Here is a 23,130-nt window from a genome sequence, read left to right on the forward strand (position 1 = left end):
CCGGGCCGCGGCGCGTGCCTGGGTTTCGTGGCAGACTAAAGGTACCCAGGTACTCTAGGTACTTTGTAGTTGGTGAGGAGTAGGGTGCCACTTCCGGTATCTTTGTGACGGGTCGCTCAGTGGTTCACCCAGGAACCTCTTGCCATCTCTCTCTCGCTCATATCCGGGGACGCTCCCTCGAACCCCATTCCTCGCCCGCCCTCCATCGCTTCAATATCTATACCTTACACCAACACCGGCTCTCGCGCTGCATCACTCGCCCTTTTCCCTCTCGACACTACTTGCAGGCTATGCGAGTCCCACGCACCTGGCTTGGCTTGTGTCCTCTGCTTTGATTTTTTGCACAATTCTTTTTTGTAAGTCTACTTGCCAACAACTCTTATGTCTCTGGTTTTTCTGCGCCCGTTTGATGATACTATCCTCTCGACGCACACACGATCCTGTGTGCCGACTACCCTCAACTTAGCCCCGTGTCTTTGCACGAATTTGCAGTCTCTAACCAGGAAAAAGAATTTGTGCAGCCTCTGACCTCCGGGTTTCCGATTTTACAATATCCGATCGATCGCATGGTCTACATCGCCCCTTACAACTCCGCGACGATGCCCCTGGTATCTTGACACTACCTATTTTTTTTTCCCTCGCGCATCGCTCCCCTATGCCAAATTCGACGACCAACATATCCTCCCGATCGTTCCACCCGACCTCGAATCTCCTCAGCCTCTGAAATAACTCCCTATAATCCAAACCGCGGCGACCATGGCTCCCGGAATGACGGCTAGTGCGACCGCCACGACCAGTGCACGCAGTTCTGTCGGCCCAACCAAACCCAAGTCAAAGGTCAACTCCAATGGCTACCATCCGACCGCTACCATCCCTCTCAGCGCCATGTCCAGCACAGCGCTCGATCTCACTTCCGTCGAACGCCGAGGTCAGCCCACGGCCCCCCGCGAACCCATCAGGAAGGCCAGCAGACCTCACGGTATCTCCGATGCCCCGACTTATTATCCGACGGCAGAGGATTGGCGCGATCCCTCAGAATATATGAAGAAAATTGCACCCGAGGCCTCCCAGTATGGTATCTGCAAAATTATCCCCCCGGACTCTTGGAATCCCGACTTCGCCATCGACACAGAGGTAAGCCTTCGTCTCGACTCATTCTACTGCCACCACCCAGCAATGTTCCGTTTCTAACCATGTCACAGAAATTTCATTTTCGCACCCGAAAACAAGAGCTCAACTCTGTTGAAGGCAGTATGTTTCCATTTCAATCCCACTCAACGCTTGTCACACGCCACTCACACCTCACCTCACAGGTACGCGCGCAAACCTGACATACTTGGACGGTCTTGGCAAGTTTCACAAGCAGCAAGGCAATAACCTACACCGTCTACCCTATGTCGATAAGAAGCCCCTGGATCTCTACCGTCTAAAAAAAGCTGTCGAATCCAGAGGAGGCTTTGACAACGTATGCAAGCTGAAAAAGTGGGCAGAAATTGGTCGTGATCTAGGATATAGCGGCAAGATCATGTCTTCGCTGTCTACATCTCTCAAGAACTCGTATCAGCGATGGCTGTGCCCATATGAAGAATATCTTCGCCTTGCCAAACCTGGCGTCCACCAGCAGCTGGAACAGGAATACGGCGGACCCTTGACGCCAAGTCCCGCACAAACGCCCATCAAGCGTTCTGAGGTTAACACGCCATCTGGAACAACCGCCAAGTCTCCCGCCAGGAATGCCTCCGAGGCCCTACAAAATGGCCTCAAGCGGGAGGCCGACCGTGATACCCCTATGCTTGATGCGCCACCTGCTCCCATGTCCGGAGGCTCCGGATTCACGGCTGTGAATTCCGGTTTCACCAGCATCAACAGAGCCTCTATTGACCGGAAAAGCTTCACCCCAGAAGTGGTTAGTACCAGGAATGTGACACCAGATGATCACACTGGCCTTGGCAGTGCTGCACAAGTCAAACAAGGAACCAGCACTGACGTTGTGTCTGATGCTTCAAAGAAAGAAGCCGACGGCGACAATGAAGACGGCGCAAATCGCCGCAGCAAGCGTCTCAAGAGAGAGAATGTCCCTACCGTTGCTGGCTCGCATATGACACCATTCCGCCCCTCCGTTCCTCGCATCCCACGTGAAGAAGATCTGCCTGCAGGCGAAACTTGCGAAACTTGCGGCCAGGGAGAGGCCGCTGGATCATTGCTTGTCTGCGAATCTTGTGATAACTCGTACCATGGTCTTTGCTTGGACCCCCCTGTGAAGCGCAAACCGGACGCTGAATGGAACTGCCCTCGCTGTCTTGTTGGCGATGGACAGTTTGGCTTTGAAGAGGGCGGCCTATACTCACTCAAACAGTTCCAGCAAAAGGCCAACGACTTCAAGCAAGGATACTTCGAGAAGAAGATGCCATTCGATAGCACCTTGAAATGTCACAGGCCTGTTACCGAGGAAGATGTCGAGAACGAATTTTGGCGTCTTGTTGCTGATTTGGAGGAAACTGTTGAAGTCGAATACGGCGCCGACATTCACTGCACTACTCATGGTTCCGGCTTCCCTACGCTCGAAAAGAACCCTGGTAACCCTTATGCTGCGAGCGGCTGGAACCTCAATGTGCTCCCATTTGCCTCGGAGAGCTTATTTCGACACATCAAGTCGGACATCTCTGGCATGACCGTTCCTTGGGTGTACGTTGGCATGATGTTTTCTACATTCTGCTGGCACAACGAAGACCACTATGCCTATTCGGCTAACTACCAACATTTTGGCGCCACAAAGACGTGGTACGGTATACCCGGTGCTGACGCTGAAAAGTTCGAGGCCGCCATGCGAGACGCTGTGCCAGAACTATTTGAAACACAGCCGGACCTTCTCTTCCAACTTGTGACACTGCTCACCCCCGAGCAACTCACCAAGGCTGGCGTCCGCGTGTACGCCATCGACCAGCGTGCTGGCCAGATGGTCATCACTTTTCCACAGGCTTACCACGCTGGCTTCAATCATGGCTTCAACTTCAACGAGGCCGTCAACTTTGCCCCGCCAGACTGGGAGTCCTATGGTATGGCTGGTGTGGAGAGGCTACAAGCCTTCCGACGACAGCCTTGCTTCTCTCACGATGAACTGTTGTGGACTGCTGCCGAAGGAGCGTCGGCCAGCCTGACAATTTCTACAGCCAAATGGCTCGGGCCAGCGCTCGAGCGCATCCAAAAAAGAGAATTGGCTGATCGTGAACTGTTTGTGAAACGTCATCTCTCATCGGCGACTCACAAATGCCAATGCTTCAACGAAGGGGACGGAAACTGCCCCCTTTCGCTCAAGATTGAAGACGAGGATATCTTGGACGAAGATGAACAGTGCTGCAGTTACTGCAAAGCCTTTGCTTACCTCTCCAGATATAAATGCCACCAGTCTGGCAAAGTTTTGTGCATTTTGCATGCAGGTAATCATGCTTGCTGCAATGAGAGCGAAGAAAACCGGTACCTCGGCGCGGGTCACACGCTCTACTACCGCAAAACGGAGGAGATGATGAGAGATGCCCATACAAAGGTTATTGAGAAAGCAGATACCCCTAGACAGTGGGAAGAGAAGTACGCAAAACTCCTTGATGAAGAGATGACTCCGTCGCTGAAATCTCTTCGAGGCCTCCTTCACGAAGGCGAGCGCATTCCCTTCGATCTCCCGTCCCTGCCCATTCTGAAAGAGTTCGTCGATCGATGCAACGAGTGGGTCGATGAAGCAACGACCTACATTGTGCGCAAACAACAAAATCGACGCAAAAACGAACGAGCCTGGCAGACTGGTACGCGTAGATCCATCGGCAACTCATCCCAGGATCAAAAAGAACCCGAATCTCGCAACGTGAGCAACATATACCGACTCCTTCAGGATGCCGAGCACATTGGTTTCGATTGCCCGGAAATTTCACAACTTCTAGAGCGCTCGGCTTCCATCGAAAAGTTCCAGACCAGTGTTTCGGAAGCGCTGAAGAAAGACGCCAGCCCTGACGTGAAGCTCCTCGAGGAATTGCTTGAGGAAGGACGCAGCTTCAACGTAGATACGCCCGAGATCGAAGCTCTATCCAGGACGCTTCGCCAGAAGCGGTGGAACGAAAAAGCCGAAGCCAGCCGAAAGCTGCCCCTGACCCTCTCCGACGTTCAGGATCTGATTGAGGAAGGCAAGCGACTGGGCCTTGAGATCTACAACGATCACTTCAAGTTTTACTGTAATCAGATGGCGGCCGGCGAATCCTGGGAAGCCAAAGCCAGAGAGCTGATTCACGCCGAATTTGTTCACTACCCACAGCTCGAAGCATTGTCTAAGCAGGTACAGGTGGGCGCTCTGCCCGTTTCCAAGGATACACTGGCTGCAGTTGATCAAATTCTGCATAAGCAACGGGAGGCTCATCGCCAAATTCTCGACATCACTGAGCGCTGCCGTGAAGACGACTTCCGCAAACGCCCAATGTATAGCGAGGTCGTTGATGTAACAAAGCAACTGGAAGATCTGAATTCGAAACCGAACGGCACGTTGGACCTTGAAAATGAGCGCAAGCGCCACGAAGACTGGATGCGCAAGGGCAAACGCCTATTTGGCAAGTCTAATGCGCCATTGCATATTCTCAAAAATCATCTGGAATATGTTCTAGAGCGTAACTTGGACTGCTTTGACACCGAACACGATACTCCCCGCCTCCCTGCAGAGCCTGTGTCCAGAGAGCAGAGCCCAGATGGGATCAAGAATACCGAGGACACTCGCCGTCGCCAGGTTTTCTGCATGTGTCGAAAGGTTGAGGCTGGCATGATGATTGAATGCGAGCTTTGCCACGAGTGGTATCATTATAAGTGCCTCAAGATTGCGCGCGGCAAAGTCAAGGAGGATGACAAATACACTTGTCCCATCTGCGACTGGAGAATGAAGATTCCTAGAGATGCAGCCCGCCCCAAGCTCGAAGACTTGATTGCGCTCATTGAAGAAGTGCCACATCTTCCCTTCCAGCCTGAGGAAGAGGAGGTTTTGCAGAGTATTATTTCGAACGCACAAAACTTCCGCGAGTATGTGTCGCGGTACTGTAACTCCCTTGTCTCAACAGAAGCAGAGGCCGAGACGCAACGATTCTATCTACGCAAACTCGAAGGTGCTGAAGTGCTACTTGCGTATGAGACCAATTTCTTTCGCCAGGAGTTGCACAAATGGTACCCAGTCGCCCCAGATGCACCACCCATCCTGGAGGTATCCCTCAGCACCCGAAAGCCACGACCCACGAAGCTGCAGAAGATGCTTGTAGAATATGGCGTCGATAACCCCGACGACCTGCCAGAGCATGCCAAGGGTAAGGCCAATAGCCTGCGACGCAAGGCCGCCAATGCCGAGGCCGCGGCTGCCGCAGCTCAATCAGGGCCCGGCTCTCTTCAACCGCCATCTTCGAACGTTTCTTATGGAGGACCAGCCTATTATTCTCAGGATGGGCAGGGAGACTCGGACAGGCGCGACCACTCGGAGGACGATGGCAATGATGATTCGGTGGCGGATCATCCCCGGGAGAAGTCAACGTCCGAGGGCCGAGAGAAGTCCGATGATGGACGGTCTCTTGGCGAAGCCATTGAGGACGTCAATATCCACACGGAAGCGGGTAAAGCAAAGGCACTCGAAATCTTGGGCCGAACAGAGGATGGGAAAAGGCAGGCTGAGAAGATCTGGGGCTCCGATGTATGGGCCAAGCGGGCCCTGCGTGATGCCGATGTGATCACTCCAAAGCGGGTGGACGAGTCCAAAGACGAGGCTAAGACGGAAAAGATGCTCACAGACACGAGTGACGAAAAGCGGGCTGAAGAAAGGAGCAAGGAAAAGAAGGACGTGAACGACGCCAAGATGACTACGGAGTCTCTGGAGGACGAGCGAAATGGACTGGATGCAATGATAGACGGGGAGTAGCGGATACTTGGGCACTGTAACAGAATAGGCGTTGGGCGGAGTGTTTGTTATTTTGTTTTATTTTTTTTTCGCTAATTTGCTTGGTGGAATTTTTGCAGCGGAGTTGAGCGTGAGGATGTATGAGTATAATGGGTGGATTCAAGGCACCAACTGTACGGACATGGGATCCCAGGCGTAAGGGCATGACTGCAAAACGTTCTTTGCTCCGGAAAAAGGGCCTGTTTCGAGATATCTTGGTCATTTTGTTTGTTTTTCTTCTTGGGATTGATTTACTTTGCTTGAACGCGGCGAGATACATGAAGATGCGACTGCGGTCAGTCCGACCTGAAATTTGCAGGTCTAGCGCACCATTCTTTGTTTAAAGTACTCTATGTAACCAATACATAGTAGAGTAATATTAGAGCGTTGAGCCCGCTGTAGTGTGTCTGAAGGGTTTCATGGCAGGGTGATGTCTGTTCTTTCTAACATGAATTTTAATGTTGTAGTCAGGCTCGCAAAGGCTGTCCAAGCTGGAAGGATCTCACTAGTGCACTTGTTCACCACATGATAATGCAAGGTTATGAACGTTCTGAATAAATACTTGATTTTTACAGGGTATACAAGTTAATTATAGTACCTCTTAGGTTTGTAGGCGGGATATGTTATATATGTTATGTGAGGCTTATACATGTAGTAGAAACCGCTTATACAAATATCACTATTAAAAACAAACGCTGATAACGCCGCAGTATAATGTTGAAGATGTGGATAATCCGATCCAGTTTCCCTCGCTGTCGCTCATTCCTCCATGGTTCCTTTCTTGTCCGTAGTCGTGGGCGCGCCGGACCGAGGCTTTTGGACGACTGTTATTTTTTTTAGCGGTTGATGCCGACGAGGGAGAGGAACTCGTTGCGCGTCTTGGACTTGCGCTCGAAGCAGCCAAGGACGCATGAGGTGATGGTGGACGTGGCGGTTTGCTCGACGCCGCGCATGACCATGCAGAGGTGGGAGGATTCCATGACGACGGCGACGCCCTGGGGCTTGAGAATGTCCATGACGGCGTTGGCGACCTCCTTGGTGAGGCGCTCCTGGACCTGGAGGCGGCGGGCGTACATTTCGGCGATACGGGGGAGCTTGGAGAGGCCGATGACGGTGTTGCGGGGGATGTAGCCAATGTGCATCTATGGTGGCATTGAGTTAGCGGCAGGACAGGCGGGCAGCTGGATATTTGCTTTTTGTAGGCCCGCGTCGAGCGAAGCGAGGAAAAAGAAAAAAAAAGAAGGAAATATTTTTACCTTGCCGGTAAAGGGTACGAGATGGTGCTCGCAGAGGGAGTGGATTGTTATGTCCTTGACGACAATCATTTCGTTGTGGCCCTCGTTGAAGAGGGCATTGTTGACGAGGTCGTCGACGTTGACCTGGTAGCCCTTTGTGAAGAAGAGCATGGCCTTGGCGTAGCGCGAGGGGGTGTCGAGGAGGCCCTCGCGGTCGGGGTCCTCGCCGACGCACTCGAGAAGGGTGCGGACGGCGCCGCGCATCTTTTCCAAGCGCGCGGCGGCTTGTTCGGGGGTTTCCTGGCTACGGGCGCGCGTTCCCTTGGCTATTTGTGTTAGTCAACCCATTGGCGGGAGGAGGAGAAGAAGGGCGTTACCGGCTCGGCTTAGTCCGTCATGGTCGACGACGGGGGCGGGTTGGCGGACGGCGACGGCGCGCGCGTCGTCGCGGGGATCGCGGGCGGCTTTGGAGGTTGAGTTGCGGCGGTGGCCGTTGGCGAGGAGGTGCTGGTCGGAAAAGGGCGGCTTTTTGGGGGCTTGTTCTGTGTCGCCGCCGCCGTTTTTCTTGGAGGAGCGCTTGCGCTTGCGCGACGAGGAGTTGTCGCTCGAGGAGGAGGAGCCGGAGACGGAGGCTGTGTCGGTGCGGTTTTTGGGCATAGTGCGGGGTGTGTGTGTGTGTGTTTGTTGGTTGGAGGGGGTGTTGAGGAGGAGACGGCGGGGCGGGGGGGGAAATCGCGGACGGAGAAAGGGGGGAAGAAAGGAGATGAAGCAATTGAGGAAGAAGGCTCGTTGTGTGAGGGAGTGTGGTTGATGGAGGGAATGAGGCGTTCTAGTGGATGGTGGGATAAGGAAAAAAAAAACAGGGACGGCTTTGTTCGGTTCGCGACATCGGCTTCTGTAGTGGGTGGTCCGGCCGTTTCCACTGGGCTTGAACATGAGGTAATCGGCGTTGCAGCTACGGAGCGCTTCCAGGGTTCTCGGACAAGTCACTGGAGCGGAGAGAATACAGGGGGGTGTTCCGTTCGTTGGGGTTATTATAGCAATGTGAGGTTCTGGTGGAAGGAATAGGTTGTGCTTGGCCCTGAGCTGCTCAGCGGTTGGACTATTCGTACGACAACTTGGACACTAAAACCTAATAACTAAACGACCCGACTTGGATGGCAGACTTGACTGTGCTGCAGACACCTGCAGCGGCTCTGTAAGCCCGGCTGTTCCGTTGCTGTTACCTAATCGTGCCACGGCATCGGACGTGCCATGACGCAGCAATGGCCAGTATAATCAATAACACTCAATATTGATGCAAACGCTGCATCTATGCACCCCTTCCGTCATAAATCACCCCTCCCCCCCTTTAAGAGGTGGTGACCACCTCCGGCCAGTTGGGCCAGCCAGGGCAGGTATACTGCGGGCACTTTATGGACCAGCCATGTTAGTCTCTTTGCATCCACATCACCAAGCACAGGTTGGGAAAAAAACGAGAAAAGAAAAAGGAAAAAGAAACCCCGGAAAGAAAGAGGGTAAAAAGAGAAGAAGAAAAAAACAACGTACGCAGTGGGGATAGTCATCGCCAGGCTCGCCAGGGATCGTGATGCACTGGGAGTTGGGGAAGAAATAGTACTCCGGGCAGTAGTTGTAGACCCAGCTGCCGGGCTTCCTGCCCCGGTCCCGGCCCAGGCACAGCCGTCCACTGTTCTTGTCGTCCTTGGCCGCAGCGTCCGTCACCTTGGTGGCGTCGGTCGCCTTGGGGGGCGCGGCGAGCACCGCGGTGGCGGCAAAAGCGAGGACGGCGGCAAACTTCATTCTGTTGGGATGGTTGTTGGTTCTTGTCTTTGAGCGAAATCGAGGAGTTGTCTGGCCAAAAAAACATATCCCGATGAGACGGCTGTCTACTTATACACAGGCGACCGGCAGGTTTCCGGCCGTCATGAACTCTGGTGCGAGCACAGCAAACAACTTCAAGTTGATGCTTTGATCCACCACATGATGGCAGCTTATTCTGCTTCGTCCGCGCGCCCGCAACCAGCCCAGGCAGGCAATCCATCCACGGGGCGAACTGCATCGCCACTACAGTTTCACGGCTGGCAAAATCTTCGATGAAAACCAAGGACAGCCAATGCGCGCCCTGCCAGCCCGCCGATGCTTGCTCATTATTGTTACAAAGGCCCATCTATTGGTTTATTCATCCTATTCATCGCTTGGGCCCCTGCGCCGGCACAGACTCGCTGGATCAGTCTAGTACGACCCGGGTAGCTGATCAGCCGGAAGGAACTCCTTTCACACACTATACTTCGGGCGCCTCACGATGAAAGCACAAAAGTACCCGAGACCTACGCGCAAACTGAGAATTGGAAAGAGTGCCAAATGTGCTGGCGTGTAACGAGCTGCGTGTCTACCCACAGGTCTGAGACATGCCTAGAGTTTCTCATATATGATGCACTATGACCACGTGGATTTAAGAAAATAAAGAAGGAAATACTTGATGCTCAGCCCTGTCCCGGCTAAAGGACCCATGTTTCAAGAGATCAATACACGATGCAGTCCAGCGACTATTGATCGCCGCGGCCTGTGCAGCGGTGTTTCTGTTCTCCTTGTCTTGTTCCCCTGCTGCTATTGGCTCGCTGAACGATACAGTGACTTTGCAGATAATCACAATATTAATTGTCGGATACCCCATGACTAAATGTACAAGGTCAATATAGATAGCGCTTCTGGCGGTTTAAATGTGGTTTTGTAGTGTAATCCGACAGTCCTTGAGCAACAACCTTCCACGCATGGGGAAATAGGAGTGAATTCAAAGCAGGCGAAAAAACAAGAAAAAAAACACGAAACAGATCGAATCCACACTATTTCAACAAATTTCTATTCCCCAATGACATAAGGTACTCATTTAGAGCCCAATATGTTTCTTCTAACTGGGCTGGAGCTTGTTCAGAAACAATGCTATCGGCCGCAGTTGCGGCAAACCAGCTCTAGCCAGCAGCACTCTGTGTTAAAATTCATCCTGTGGATGATCTAAAATATCATTCATCTCAAAGAAATAATAATCATCGTTTGCACGTCACTTTACCTGTGAAACCGCGCGGTCGGGCTCACGCAACACGTCCGGTCATGTGATTGGCTGGCCGTTGTACAGTCGCGCAACCGCGCTTGAGAAACTTGCAGCTTGCATCTTCGCGCCGAGCCCTTCCCCTGCTCATCCATCTCGCACATCAAATCCCGGCGGCGCATTCCCTCACGCACGTACAAGGCATCGAACCAACATCACGTCCACTCGTTTCGAAGCCCACGATGGCCTCGCCGCCTCCACACGCCGCCTCGCCGGCCGCCATGTCGCCGCCCTACCCCTCGCCCGCATCCATCCCCAGCAGCAAGAAGCGGACCTCGAGCTTCGACGCGAGCAACAAGCCGCCCGCTCTGAAGCGGCGCAAGGCCTCGACGCTCTCGCAGTCGTCGGTGCCGCTGCCGCTCGCGCACCCCCTGCGGCAGACGTCCTTTCCGCCCCCCGAGGCGCGGTCGCCGGCGCCCACGCGCTCGCCCTCGGTCGACGCCACGTCGCACGTCAGCGGCAGCGCGGTGAGCGGCGCGGCGGCGCGGAAAAAACGCCCCGGCGGCGGCCGCAAGTCGAGGGCGGCCAAGGCTGACGACGCCGCGTCCAGCGTCGGCGGCGGTAAGGCGGCCACAACGGCGTCGGGCCAGGGCGGCGAGAAGGAGGACGACGACGAGGACGACGACAAGGCCGAGATGGCGCTCGAGCATGTTGTGGCGCGCACGCAGGAGCAGAAGCAGGAGGAGATTCGGCTGCGCGCGATGCTGGTCGAGGCGTTTGATGGTGAACAGTATAATCGCTACGAACTGTGGCGCGCCGCCAAGCTATCAGATGCCGTCGTCAAGAGGGTAAGTGATTCGTGATTGACGGGTTCGGGTATGTGAGAGGAGCACCAGCTAATGAATAATATCAGGTCGTCAACGCCACCGTCTCCCAGTCGGTCCCGCAAATGGTCAGCACCGCCGTCAAGGCCGTGGCCAAGCTGTTTGCTGGCGAGTTACTCGAGGAGGCGCGCGGGGTGCAGGCCGAATGGATCCGCGCCGGCGAGCACCAGAGTGAGCTGCCCACGCCACCACCGGCGGCGGCTGCCGCGACAGACAACGGTGATGAGGAACCTCCAGCGGAGCAGGACCCGAAGCGCGGCCCGCTGCGGCCAGACCACTTGCGCGCTGCGTGGCTGCGGTACCGTGCGTCCAAGCACAGCCACGGTGTAGGCATGCAGCAGCTGTGGCACAACCAGCAAGGTAGCGGCGTGGAGCGCTTCTCTGCGCGGACGAGGAAGCAACTGTTCAAGTAGACGTGGCTGGGTGGTGGTGGGGAGTTTTGATCGTGGTCCATGATACCCAAGGGTTGTGCTTTTTTTCCCCCATCGATTATTATCATTAGCATTAAAGGCATTCTCGGAGTTTGCAGGATTAAAATTGATTCATCTATTTTTTTTTATGTCTTGGTTTATTCCGCATTGTAATGGCAGTGTCTTGGTTGGTGTTGGTGGAGCGTCTCATTTTTCCACCCACAGGACCCTGAGTTGGTTCGTGTATTTGTTGGATCTGCCACCAGCAGCCCACGCAGGCCTTCAAAATTGAGGAAAAAATCCAGACAGACGCAAAGAAAATATCTCGGTACGAACCCCTCCGCAAAACGGCGGATGAAGCACTGCCCCTCCCCCAATCGCTCCCTGCGCCTGTGACAATACAGTGACATGCCCTGACGAGGGGCCCCACCAGCTGACACAGCACGGACCGTCGACTTTTTGTAAGTGAAGAAACTTTGCACCACCAACATTGTGACACAACTCTCAACACAAACTCGTCCCCAGACACAGTGAACGCGTGACTGGTCCTCTGCCTGCTCCTGGCTCATCAATAAATCAATCATAATACTCTCTACGTGTTGATGTAGTTTTATCTTTGCTTTCCATACACAATGGCCGGTGCCAAGGTACGCTCCCACCCGGTTAGAGCTTTTCCTCCTTTGCGTTGCCCCGTTTCTCGCCGTGTTTTGCCCATTTCCTGTTTGTCGCTGCCTCCAATGCCTCTATGCCTCTTGTTTGTTACAATTCCCGCCGAGCGAAACGAAAAATAAAAACACAGCTAACCCGGCAGCTTCCCCAGATTACGCAAGCCCCCTCGACAAACCCCGCCGCCGAGCGCATCCGCGAGAACCAGCGCCGCTCCCGCGCGCGCCGCAAGGACTTCGTCGACTCCATGCAGCGCCGCCTCGATGAGTACGAGAAGCAGGGCGTCGAGGCCACGCTCCAGATGCAGCAGGCCGCCCGCACCGTCGCCATTGAGAACTCGCGTCTGCGGCTGCTGCTCGCCCGCCGCGGCGTCACTGATCGCGAGGTGGACAAGTTTCTCGCCATGTTTGAGACGGGCATTGCCCGCGACGACGAGATCCTGCACAATGGGAGCGGGCTGCAGGCTCTTCCTCCGCCTGCCCCGGCGGCCTACGCGCCGTCGACTGCATCACCAACAACGGCGATGAGCACATATCAACAACCGAGGCAGTACCACAGCGACGGCCAGTACCATAGCGACAGTGGCATTGACCGCTTAGCTGTCCTAGCAGACGCCAGCATCGGTGACCAGTGCTGCGGCGGCAGCGGCTCGACGGCCAGCGAGTCGACCGTTGCCGCGCAGAGCCCACCCAGCACCGGACCGAGCACCATGCCCGGCACGCCTGTCTCGGGGCCGCACAGCCAGTACTACACCCATCACAGCCATCACCACTCCTACGCTACGCCCCAATCACAGACCACATCTGCCTCGCCGCTCGTCATGTCCTGCAACACGGCCGCGCAAATCATTGCCGAGATGCAAGGGGGGGCGCCGGTCAACCGACACGCCGTCAAGGCTAGTCTGGGGTGCGAGGATGCGGAATGTGAATGCTTTGTCAAGAATACGCTGCTGTTTCAAATAATGGAAAAGAGTGCGTAAAAAAGAAACAAGAAACAGAAAAGAAAAACAAATGTTGGAGGATGAATTGTCACACAAAAAGGAGTTTGGGTACAAAATGTATTATGAGTCTGGGCATGGGCAAATACGAACAAAAGGCGCAGGAAGGGCCTCGCCCAGGATTGGAAAATGTGGGAATGATGGGTGGGAATGGCTGGACGAGGAGATACCCAGAGACAACTCAGGAGGTCATTTGCATTTACGGCCATGTTGGACTTGTATGGATGCTGCATCTGCATGGCAGTTACAACGCAGTTATCACAGCATTCACAGGAGATGTATTGTACAGACACTGCACAATCTACATGTCAATATCCAGTCTTGCATAGGCAAGTATAGCTATTCTACCATCTAGCGAATGACAAGCAATATTATCATTATTTCTATCCACATCCAACACACCACGCTGCATAGGCAAGTATAGCTATTCGACCATCTAGCGAATGACAAGCAATATTATCATTATTTCTATCCACATCCAAACACACCGCGCTTGTCCTACTCCTTCCAGTTCCATCGCGCGCCGAGCCATCTGACAAGATACACCAGCCCAATTAGGACGGGCACCTCAATCAGCGGCCCGACCGTCGCGGCCAGCGCCTGGTCGCTATCGGGTCCAAAAGTGGCGACGGCGACGGCAATGGCCAGCTCAAAGTTGTTGCTGGCCGCGGTGAAGCTCTGCGTGCAGCCGAGGCGGTACCCGAAGCCGAGGCGGCGCGTGGCCCAGAGCGTGGCGAAGAAGATGCACATGAAGTAGACGACCAAGGGGGCGGCGACGCGGACGACGGACACGACCTGCTGGACGACGCGCGCGCCCTGCGAGGCGAAGAGCACGATGATGGTGTAGAGCAGGCCGATGAGCGACCACGGGGCGAGCCAGCGCAGGAAGACGCGCTGGAACCAGTCGCCGCCCTTGGCGCGCCGCAGCGCGAGCCGCGTCAGGATGGCGGCGCCGAGGGGGATGCCGAGGAAGACGCCGACGCTCGTGGCGACGACGCCGTACGAGAGGCTCGGCGTGCTGCCGCTGCGCGAGATGACGCGCAGGAAGAGGATGGCGAGCGGCGCAAAGAGAACCATTTGCAGCACCGAGTTGACGGCCACGAGGATCGCGCAGTACTCTGGGTCCCCGCCCGCGAGCCCGTTCCAGATGAGCACCATGGCGATGCAGCGCCCGAGCCCGACGAGGATGAGCCCGGCGCGGAGGGAGGGCTCGTCGGGGAGGAACGCCCATGCAAGGGCCATCTAGAAATGGTCAGAAGACCAGTTCAAGAAGGACATGTGGGGGGGAAGGGGGCTGACGAACCATGAAAAAGGGCGCAACGACCCAGTTGATAAAGACGGAAAAACCAATCTGCTTCCACAGCTCCTTTTGGCGGAGAAGGAGGTGCAGCGTCTCGTACCGGACGTTGCAGAGAATGGGATACATCATGACCAACAGGCCAATTGCTGTACAGGACGATTGTCAGCCGAGAAGGGAAAGGGGGCGTGGGAGGATAGAAGATGGGTTTACCGATGGGCACGGAGACGTTGACAAACTGGCCGCGCTGCAGCGACTGGCCAATGTGCGGCACGAAGTTCCCGAGCAGGATGCCAATCACCATGGCGAGGAAGATCCAGACGGCCAGGAAGCGATCCAGCAGCCCGAGGGACTTGAACGCAGAGACTTTCTTGTCCGACGGCGGTGTCTGGCCGCCGCACTCGAGGGCGTCCTCGGTGGGTGGTGGTGCTTTTTCCATGTTCTCTTTAGTTTCCATGGTTGATGGCTTTGTTTTCAAGGTGGAATAGGGGAAACCGGAATTTCGTGGAGAAAAGAGTTAAAAAGAAAAGAGAAGGTGAGAAAAAGGTACGACTCAATGGAAAGATGGAGGAGGATGGTCGAGGTTGGCGGAACGGGTTATACTTGGCAGGGCGGATGGGGGCTGACCGGGGAAGAAAGTCGAGATTTCGGCTGGGCCAATCACAGGGCCGGAGTGACGCGACAACTTGGACCGAGATGCTGTGGGCCCTGCGATAACCGCCATCGCTCACATAATATGTAGATTTATTCCATGATATTTGCTGCGTATCCGAAATTAATATTTTGGATGGGCGACGGAGAATTTATTGTTAGGCAAATGATTGGGTTCGTGGAATTTGCCGTCCGCATGGCCAAAATGGAACCAAATGCAAAAGGAGCTAGAAACGGATGGCAAGTCCTGGTACAAGATGACATAAGGAGAAGGGGAAGAAGACCCCCAAACGGAAGCAGACTAGTAGACAACATCTCAAACTGAGCTACTGAGCAAGAAGTTACGATATGGCTGGGCTCTACAGCATAATTTCCTAGCTCATACACGGGTATATAAATGGACTCAATAGTGACAGCTAAATGCAGATGTATTCATATCCGGCCTTTAGTGATTTTCACGATTTCAATCCTGCTATCCTATAATCGGACAGGGTTCATCCCAGCACTTATCCCAGTGCGTCATGCCCGATGTCCAGAACCGCCTGAGCCTCGCAATGATGACCAGCGGATGCACAGCAAAGACATGCTGCGCGGCGTCTTGGAGACACTGGCAGATGAATGCCCGGTCAGACAGCGTGCCACCATCCGCGAGGGCACACCCAGCGACTGCCAGCGGCCAGTTGAGCGCGTCTCTGCAATGCTCGAGCTTCCAGGCTGCCTTGAGCAAGGCAAGGAGAGAGCTACGTCTCTCAGCTTTATCCATGGACCCTAGCCCGGCGTATTGAAGAGCCATCAGGCAGAACAAGCCGACGGCAAGCTGATACACGCTGGCCATGAGAGGGACCTCGGGTATGTTAGGCAGCTCGTAAGCGGCCTCGGTCCAGGCGGTTGGTTGGAACGCGTCGATGCGTTGTAGGATGGTGAGTGCGGCCGTAAAGTGCCCCAGCGACGGGTCGGAATGCATCTTGACCCGCAGGTTGTTCGTTTCAATAATGCCCTCAAACAAGTAAGTAGGGCAGGGAAAGCTCGGATGAAGGATTTGCCCGTGGAAGAAGAGCAGTTCCTCAGTTGTGAAGGCGGATGTGCCAAGGATCTGGTTATCTGGCGGGGCAACAGAGTTGGCGAGGATAGCCTCCCTGATGCATGGGTCAGCGCTCGTCCCAAACGAATGCAGGCTTACTTACATTAACATTCCCTTGCTATTCTTGATCAACCCTTCATGTCCTTGTGCAAATTTGGCGCCACCACAGAATCGAAGCAGCGACAAGAACCCCTCCATGTGGTTCCTCCAAATCGGCGATTGCAGCATCAACTCGACGCACTTGATGCCCTGGATCCGGGTCAAGACCCTGATTTTGGCGGCATCGGTGGCATCGGGACGTGCGATTTCAGCGTTGATGCAGGTGATCTGATTTGATATGCACGTGTAGAGGCGTTCCCACAAGTGCTTGGTGCGGTACGCTTCGCTGGGCTGGACCAAATTGCCGCGGTCGTGGGAAATCTGCGTGATACGGTAGGCAAGGATAAAGGCAATAAAGGCATCATAGTTGGCCACATTCTTCCCGAGGGGTCTATGGTACTTGATGGGAATGGCCTCGAATTTTGATATCTTGCACAGGAGATATGTATTAACTAGTGCTATAATTAACAGGCTGGTTCTCGCGGCATGAACGCAACAGAAGCCGGGAAGTGGGCAAAACTTGCAGTATGTTACGGACTCGGAGTAATACCAATCTGGAGGAAGGATATCGGCACCCAGAGTAATGTCTTGGCTTCGCGCAGGTCTCCGTTGATGCCGCCTAGACTGAGCTTGTGAGGTGGATAAGGGTAGCGCTGCGGCATGATATTGTTGAGTGCCGCCATGTCTGACGGCTATTGATGCGGTGGTATAATTGTGCGACTCTCCGGAATCGTGCAGCGTCTCTGGTTCTGGTGACAAGAGGCCAGAGTAGACGCAGCGCCGACAAGCTGACGGCGGCTCGTCGCACTTGACGGGGCCGGCGCTATTATCCGAGGACACCGTCGCGGCAGGCTTTGGCCGGATATGAACACTCCGTCTGGGCAGCGCATCCGAGGACGCGCCCGTGCCTGGCGGATTCAACTCATAATGACACTTGGCGTTGCGCTTCTGGCAGCTCTTACACTTGGGTCTTGCCTCGTCGCACTTGACGCGCCTCGCACTGTGCAAAGCTGGTGCGTGAGCATATCTTGCATTGCAGGCATGCACGAATACTGCTATTGCAACAAGCAGGGCCGGGCAAGGCATGGAAGAGAGGAATGCAGCTTACCGGCAGCTCAGGCAACCTGTCCTGGATCTGGGCGCCCATCGCTTTGTTCGCGGAGCCTCGGATGAATGGTCCTTGTCCTGGTCGCCTCCGACAACTTGGCCGGACCTCGGCCGGTCTGGTGACACTGTCGTCGACATTGCGACGAGATAGCCACAGCCGGGATATATGGCGCCGGCGGAAAATGAGAGTTTCCGGATACTCGGATGGCAAGATGTCGAGGAAGCTTAGTTCAGCGGGCCGCCGATGGCTTGGGCAAGGCGGACTATAAGGCTGCGCCCGGCTGAACCTAGTAATTTGATGAGTCAACGGCTGCAGAACGCTCATTGGCTCACAACTACACTGTGCACTTTTAACAACAGCTAAACAATTTGGGTAGGTCCCTATGGAGGCTCTTCTAAGTTTTATAGGTGATAGTACTAACGTTAATTTTCAACCAGTATTAATTATATCTATCAAGGACTACCATCACGATGGCTAGAATTGATAATTATGCTATGATAAAGCTAGCGGCTAGAACGGCGGTGGCGGCGGCGGCAGTATTAATTATTAACTCGTCAAGGCGTTGTTCTAGCCCTAAATTTACGATAACATACTATTATATTGCCTGCGTTGCCTCTATCGCTTACATTATCTGTATTGTCTATATCGTCTATATTGTTAATATCTATATTATTATTTTGATAGGTTGCGTTTGGGTACAGCGAGCTTGGTCCAGACGAAGGAACTTACCCTGTAGGAAGTGTGGTGACGAGACGACACCTGTAGCAAGCTGCGCTCCTTCATCGGATGCCTAGCATGCGCCATGTAAAACCTGAGGTGGCTGTTTTGCGCAAATAAATAGGCAGTCCTGTTTCGTCACTTGTTTGTGGAAGCGCCAGCCCTTATTGGTTCTACCTGAAATGTGAGTTGAGTGGAGTTAGACAATCAATCAGGAACAGGGCAACAACGCGCCAGACTGCCGCTGAGCATTCCACCAGAGCGAATCGCACTCCCGCGGGTTAATCGGAAGGAGAGCGTAAAGAAGGGTCTACACTGAGGTGGGATAATTAGAGGCCTGCATGTCTTGTGTGCAGGCTGCAACACTCGCAACCGTTCAACAATTCGTGCAACAGGAGAGCACAGAGCGCATGACCAACACAAGAGAATCATACGGCTGCCTCGGTCGACGCCTTGGTCGTGAAACCCCGAAATGGGACTTGGCTGTTGTATAAATAAGGAGTAGCTACCTGTGCAGATGTCTCTCTCAACTTCTGAATTCGGTTGGTCCATACTCAAATTCTTGCCCTCCAACGATCGCCAATATCAATTCTGCCTGGCCTTGACTCTTCTTGGACCAAACTACTCAAAAACCACTCGAAAACATCACAGGTACAGTGCTTGAAGCCGTTGGTACCTGCACTGAGGTCCCTGCTAACACTCAGTAGAAACATGTGCCGGCACAGAGCCATTATGTACGACGAGTGTGGCCATTTCGACCGTCGTGGTCAGAAGTGCTGTATATTGGTCTTTCTCCGACAGAGGTATTGCTCTGCGGCGAAGATTAAAGTCAAAAGGCACGTGATGGGCACATGTGATGCGTGTTCCATCGATCGGTTACCTTTGCCTTGGTGATTGCGCCGGCATTGTTTGGATTCTTTGCTCGCGGTGTCATGTTGCTAGTCCAGGGAACCTGTTGAACTTAGAAGAACCTTTCTAGACTTGGAATCAGAAAAATGTTACTACTCAATAGCCACAACTTTTACGGCTGTTGGTGTACACGTCGGACTCCCTCCATGTCTGCGCAATGATGGTACATAGCTAGGGATGAAGTAGATAGCTCTAAGTGCTTCTTCTGTCCACACGTGGCCTTTTACCGATTCTATACTATTTTCAGTGTTAGCTGTGCCTGGGAAAAACTACAAATGGCCTGGACTAGTTTCGTCATGTAGGTTCATCTAGTGACAAGTCAATGACGGCCAGCCAGTCTCGGAAGCAATCTGGATCCAACTAGAGCAAGGGACTAGCTAGTTCTTAAATAACAAGAAAACAAGGCGTCCAATTATTCGCGACGTCGTCAGCTTGATTAGCCACCGCGGCAACTAGTCGTGTGGACAGATCAAGAGGCGGCTGTCCGCACTGAATCGTAAAAGAAGCCCTCAATCGTAACAAAAACCCTCTCCCCTCTATGCTTCATTCTCTCCTAACCCTGCTCTTCTCACCCCATCCACCATGAAGATCGCCCTCGCCCTCGCCACCCTGCAGGGCCTTGTTGTCCACGGCATCCGCATCGTCCACAGCAACGATGACGGCTGGGCCGAGCTCTTCACGCGTTCCTTCAACGACGTCCTGCGCGCCGCAGGCCACGACGTGGTCCTCTCCTGCCCTGCCAGCGACAACTCCGGCTGCTGTACGTTGTCGTTTCCCCCGCCAAGTATCATGCCCAACTTAATACTCACCCTTCCCCCCCCCGCACCCCCGGGATGCAGCTTCTTTCGACGATAAGCCAAAATCCCGCGTCATGCCCTGCCAGTACAACTCGTGCCCAGAGTACGCGGGCCCGACCGGGTTCAACGCCTCGCGGCCGGACCTGCACTGGGTCAACTCCTTCTCGACCACGGCGATGCGGTACGGGATCCAGACCTTTGGCCCGCAGCACTGGGGCGACACGGCCGAGCTCGCCGTCGCCGGCGTCAACGTCGGCGCCAACATCTTCCTCACCGTGCCCTTTTCCGGCACCGTCGGCGCCGCCGTCTGGGCCGCCGGAAGAGCGCACATCCCCGCCATCGCCTTCTCCGGCGACGAGGACCGCCGCAAGACCGCGCGCTGGGACACCTTCCCGCCCCCGCGCGCCGCCGCCGTCTACGCCCAGCTGGCCATGAACCTGACCAGTGTCGTCATCGCCGGCGGCAAGCCGTACCTGCCCAAGGAAGTCTTTCTCAATGTCAACTTTCCCAGGATTAACGAGCGCTGCTCCGACCCGACCACGTTCCGGTGGGTGCTGACCCGCATCAACCCGGGCTGGTTCTCCCCCAAAGATGTCAAGTGGTGCGGTCGCAGGCGGCTCCCGACGGAGCGCCGCGTCCATTCCAAAAAACGCTGCTACGTCTCCGTCAGCATCGGCAACGCCAGGGACAAAACGACGTCCAACGACGTGAAGAAGCAGCAAATGGTGCTCGACAGGCTCAAGAGCATGCTTTCCTGCATGCGTTGAACATTGCACGACGACGACTGTCCGTCCAACGCGGGTCTGTATATATAAACACAGTACATAATGTAAATACCTTTTGTCCCATAAATTCATTGTATTCATGTCTATGCAATTTGCTAGCTCTTCATTTATTTTCCACCCTTGCCAGTGGGAATGGCAAACAGAACAACGCGGGGTCCCTTTTCACCCGCCTCGCCCTCGGCCCAGTCGCCGAGGCCCTTGTCCACACGGAAAAAGCCACGGCGCTCAAGCTGGATAATGTCGTCCGTCTTGAGCTTTCCAACGCCAGGGTCGCACACAGCCTCCTCCATGCTGGCCGTGTTGGGGTTGAGGAAATCCTCAATGTTGTCCTCTTCCTCGAGCTTGTCCTTGGTAATGAGGTAGTCAAACTCCCACAACTCAGCCGGTACCAGATCGAAGCCCTGCGCCGAGAGCCACGTCACCTTCTTCTCGGTCGACTTGAAGTCGCCCTTGATGTTGAGCTCGAGCTTGAGGCTGGGGATGGGGTCGCCGGACGGGATGTCCCTGACAAACGCGTTACCCCACCCCATGAGAGTAATCTCCTCGTCAGTCTTGAAAGTCTTGGCGTCGACTTGGTCAAGATATATCTGAGGGGAAAAGTATACCTGCTTGTTGCCAACGTCGGGGTTCTTGGGATGCTTGGGGCGCTCCTCAACCACGACGCCGGAGGGAGTGTCGGCGCCAGAAAGGTCAACCTTTACCAAGTCCTTCTTCAGCAGAGCAGTGTGGCGGGGAGCAATGGGGTCAATCTCCTTTTTGTTAGCAGCCCAGAAAGTGGTCCAGTCCATCGAGACAATGTTACGGCTAGGGCCTTGCTTAATGATGAAGTCACGGAGGGCAGCAACCGTCATGCCGCGGCGGCGGACACCACGAACAGTCGGCATGCGAGGATCGTCCCAACCCCAGACCTTGCCGCTGTCGACGAGCGTGGCAAGCTTGCGCTTGGAGAGGAAGGTCTTGATAAAGTTGAGGCGGGAAAAGTCCCACATGTGTACTTTTCGGAGGCCTAGAGTATCAAGGAACCACTGGTACTGAGGGTTGCGGTCGGTGTACTCGGTGGAACGGAGAGCGTGGGTGATGCCCTCGTGGCTGTCGACGACAGGGCAGGCAAAATCGTACATGGGGTACATGTTCCACTTGCGGCCAGTGCGGTGATGAGCATGTTCAACATTGCAGCGGTAGATGACGGGGTCGCGCATGGCCTTGTTGGGATTGTCCACCGAGAGCTTGGCACGCATACAGTTGGCGAGACCCTCCTCGGTACCCTTCTTCATCTCCTCAAAGATGCGCAGGTTCTCCTCGATGGTTCGATCGCGGCGTTTCGAGGCAATGCCGTCCATGCGCTCATCGCGCATCACCTTCAATTCCGTGTCGTCGGCGTACGCCATGCCCATCTTGATCATCTTGATGCACATGTCGTAGAGGTAGTCAAAGTAGTCCGACGTGTAGGTCAGGATGTCAGGCTTGATGCCCATGAGAGCGAGATCCTCGACAATGGCGTCCTGGAACTCTTGCTTTTCCTTGGACGGGTTTGTATCGTCGAGACGAAGGCGCATTTGGCCCTTGTAGGCGACATGGCCAAAGTAGTCGGAGAGGAGGGCCGCCTTGGCGTGTCCGATGTGGAGGTAGCCACTGCAACAGTCAGTACGCGTTGTGAAGCAGGCATCGTTAGTGGGAGCTTACGAGGGCTCGGGAAGGAAGCGGGTCACGACACCCTTATCGGTATCCTGGAGCGCGAGGTTGTAGTTGGCACCGGCCTTGCTGGCGGCCGCCGTCTTGGCCTTGGAGGCGGCGTCGGCCGCCTTGGCCTCCTCGCCGAGCTCGGGGTGCGCCTCCTCGATGTAGCTGAACCAGCGCGACAGGTGACCGAGCGTGTTCTTGCGGATGAAGCCCATAGCCGCCTTGTTGGCGCGTAGGCTCTGCCAGGCCTTGGTGTCGAGGGGGCCGAGGGCGAAGCCGTCGAGGTAGGTTCGCAGCGTCAGGTGCTTGTCGATGGTGCGCAGATGGGGCTCAATGGAGCGGAAATCGCCACCGAGGCTGGCGGCCACGGTCTCGAGCTCGTCGTGCTTCATTGTGATGGTGTTTGCAGTGCAACGAAGTCGGTCGTGGAAAGGGTAACTGATGAGGTCAAGTTTTGAGTCATGGATTTTCGGTCCTGGTGGGGAGTCGATGGAGGGGTTTTTGGCGGGGTAGCACGCGCTTGACCAGCCAATGGCTACAGAGGTGTCGGTTCCATGTGAGGGATTCATTATAAATAAATTCACTGTTGAGAATGTTATAATGAAAAATATGAATCACGGAAGAATTCTCTCCTCAATACCCAAGCAACTCAGTCCCAAGTCCTACCTGTAGTGTCTAAACAGCGGGCAGCGGTTCCAATACCCGTCGAAGCTTAGCTATCTTGAGCATTCAACACCCTCCTTCTAATATGATTTCCATCGGACTGTCGAAATAAGACATGAATCATTGCTACTACTTAGATTGTGTCCTCATTCTTCTGA

The 23,130-nt window shown here is 54.6% G+C and overlaps 8 protein-coding genes across 8 annotated transcripts; 4 read left to right on the top strand and 4 right to left on the bottom strand.

Annotated features, from left to right (window-relative positions):
* Positions 1–756: 756 nt before the first annotated feature.
* CCM_07966 (PHD transcription factor (Rum1), putative) lies at positions 757–5,929 on the top strand (the record flags this gene model as incomplete). The annotated part of the gene is made up of 2 exons (XM_006673106.1): positions 757–1,134; positions 1,253–5,929. 2 exons carry the CDS (start codon positions 757–759, stop codon positions 5,927–5,929), a joined length of 5,055 nt encoding a protein of 1,684 aa, XP_006673169.1.
* Positions 5,930–6,783: 854 nt separating this feature from the next.
* On the bottom strand, positions 6,784–8,982 carry CCM_07967 (GTP cyclohydrolase I, putative; the record flags this gene model as incomplete). Its single annotated transcript, XM_006673107.1, has 5 exons — positions 6,784–7,089; positions 7,204–7,508; positions 7,560–8,171; positions 8,522–8,618; positions 8,731–8,982. The coding sequence occupies 5 exons, from the start codon at positions 8,980–8,982 to the stop codon at positions 6,784–6,786; spliced, it is 1,572 nt and encodes a 523-aa protein (XP_006673170.1).
* Positions 8,983–10,470: 1,488 nt separating this feature from the next.
* Positions 10,471–11,525, top strand: CCM_07968 (transcription initiation factor TFIID subunit beta, putative; the record flags this gene model as incomplete). The annotated part of the gene is made up of 2 exons (XM_006673108.1): positions 10,471–11,076; positions 11,142–11,525. 2 exons carry the CDS (start codon positions 10,471–10,473, stop codon positions 11,523–11,525), a joined length of 990 nt encoding a protein of 329 aa, XP_006673171.1.
* A 629-nt stretch (positions 11,526–12,154) lies between these two features.
* CCM_07969 (uncharacterized protein) lies at positions 12,155–13,167 on the top strand (the record flags this gene model as incomplete). Its single annotated transcript, XM_006673109.1, has 2 exons — positions 12,155–12,169; positions 12,334–13,167. The coding sequence occupies 2 exons, from the start codon at positions 12,155–12,157 to the stop codon at positions 13,165–13,167; spliced, it is 849 nt and encodes a 282-aa protein (XP_006673172.1).
* Positions 13,168–13,683: 516 nt separating this feature from the next.
* Positions 13,684–14,939, bottom strand: CCM_07970 (arsenical-resistance protein; the record flags this gene model as incomplete). The annotated part of the gene is made up of 3 exons (XM_006673110.1): positions 13,684–14,427; positions 14,489–14,631; positions 14,696–14,939. The coding sequence occupies 3 exons, from the start codon at positions 14,937–14,939 to the stop codon at positions 13,684–13,686; spliced, it is 1,131 nt and encodes a 376-aa protein (XP_006673173.1).
* A 666-nt stretch (positions 14,940–15,605) lies between these two features.
* On the bottom strand, positions 15,606–17,558 carry CCM_07971 (C6 finger domain protein; the record flags this gene model as incomplete). Its single annotated transcript, XM_006673111.1, has 3 exons — positions 15,606–16,269; positions 16,318–17,313; positions 17,422–17,558. The coding sequence occupies 3 exons, from the start codon at positions 17,556–17,558 to the stop codon at positions 15,606–15,608; spliced, it is 1,797 nt and encodes a 598-aa protein (XP_006673174.1).
* Positions 17,559–19,629: 2,071 nt separating this feature from the next.
* Positions 19,630–20,611, top strand: CCM_07972 (acid phosphatase; the record flags this gene model as incomplete). The annotated part of the gene is made up of 2 exons (XM_006673112.1): positions 19,630–19,807; positions 19,887–20,611. The coding sequence occupies 2 exons, from the start codon at positions 19,630–19,632 to the stop codon at positions 20,609–20,611; spliced, it is 903 nt and encodes a 300-aa protein (XP_006673175.1).
* Positions 20,612–20,736: 125 nt separating this feature from the next.
* CCM_07973 (glutamyl-tRNA synthetase) lies at positions 20,737–22,878 on the bottom strand (the record flags this gene model as incomplete). The annotated part of the gene is made up of 2 exons (XM_006673113.1): positions 20,737–22,261; positions 22,313–22,878. 2 exons carry the CDS (start codon positions 22,876–22,878, stop codon positions 20,737–20,739), a joined length of 2,091 nt encoding a protein of 696 aa, XP_006673176.1.
* Positions 22,879–23,130: the final 252 nt, after the last annotated feature.

Source organism: Cordyceps militaris (assembly GCF_000225605.1).
Source record: "Cordyceps militaris CM01 unplaced genomic scaffold CCM_S00006, whole genome shotgun sequence".
NCBI classification, from domain to species: Eukaryota; Fungi; Ascomycota; class Sordariomycetes; order Hypocreales; family Cordycipitaceae; genus Cordyceps; species Cordyceps militaris.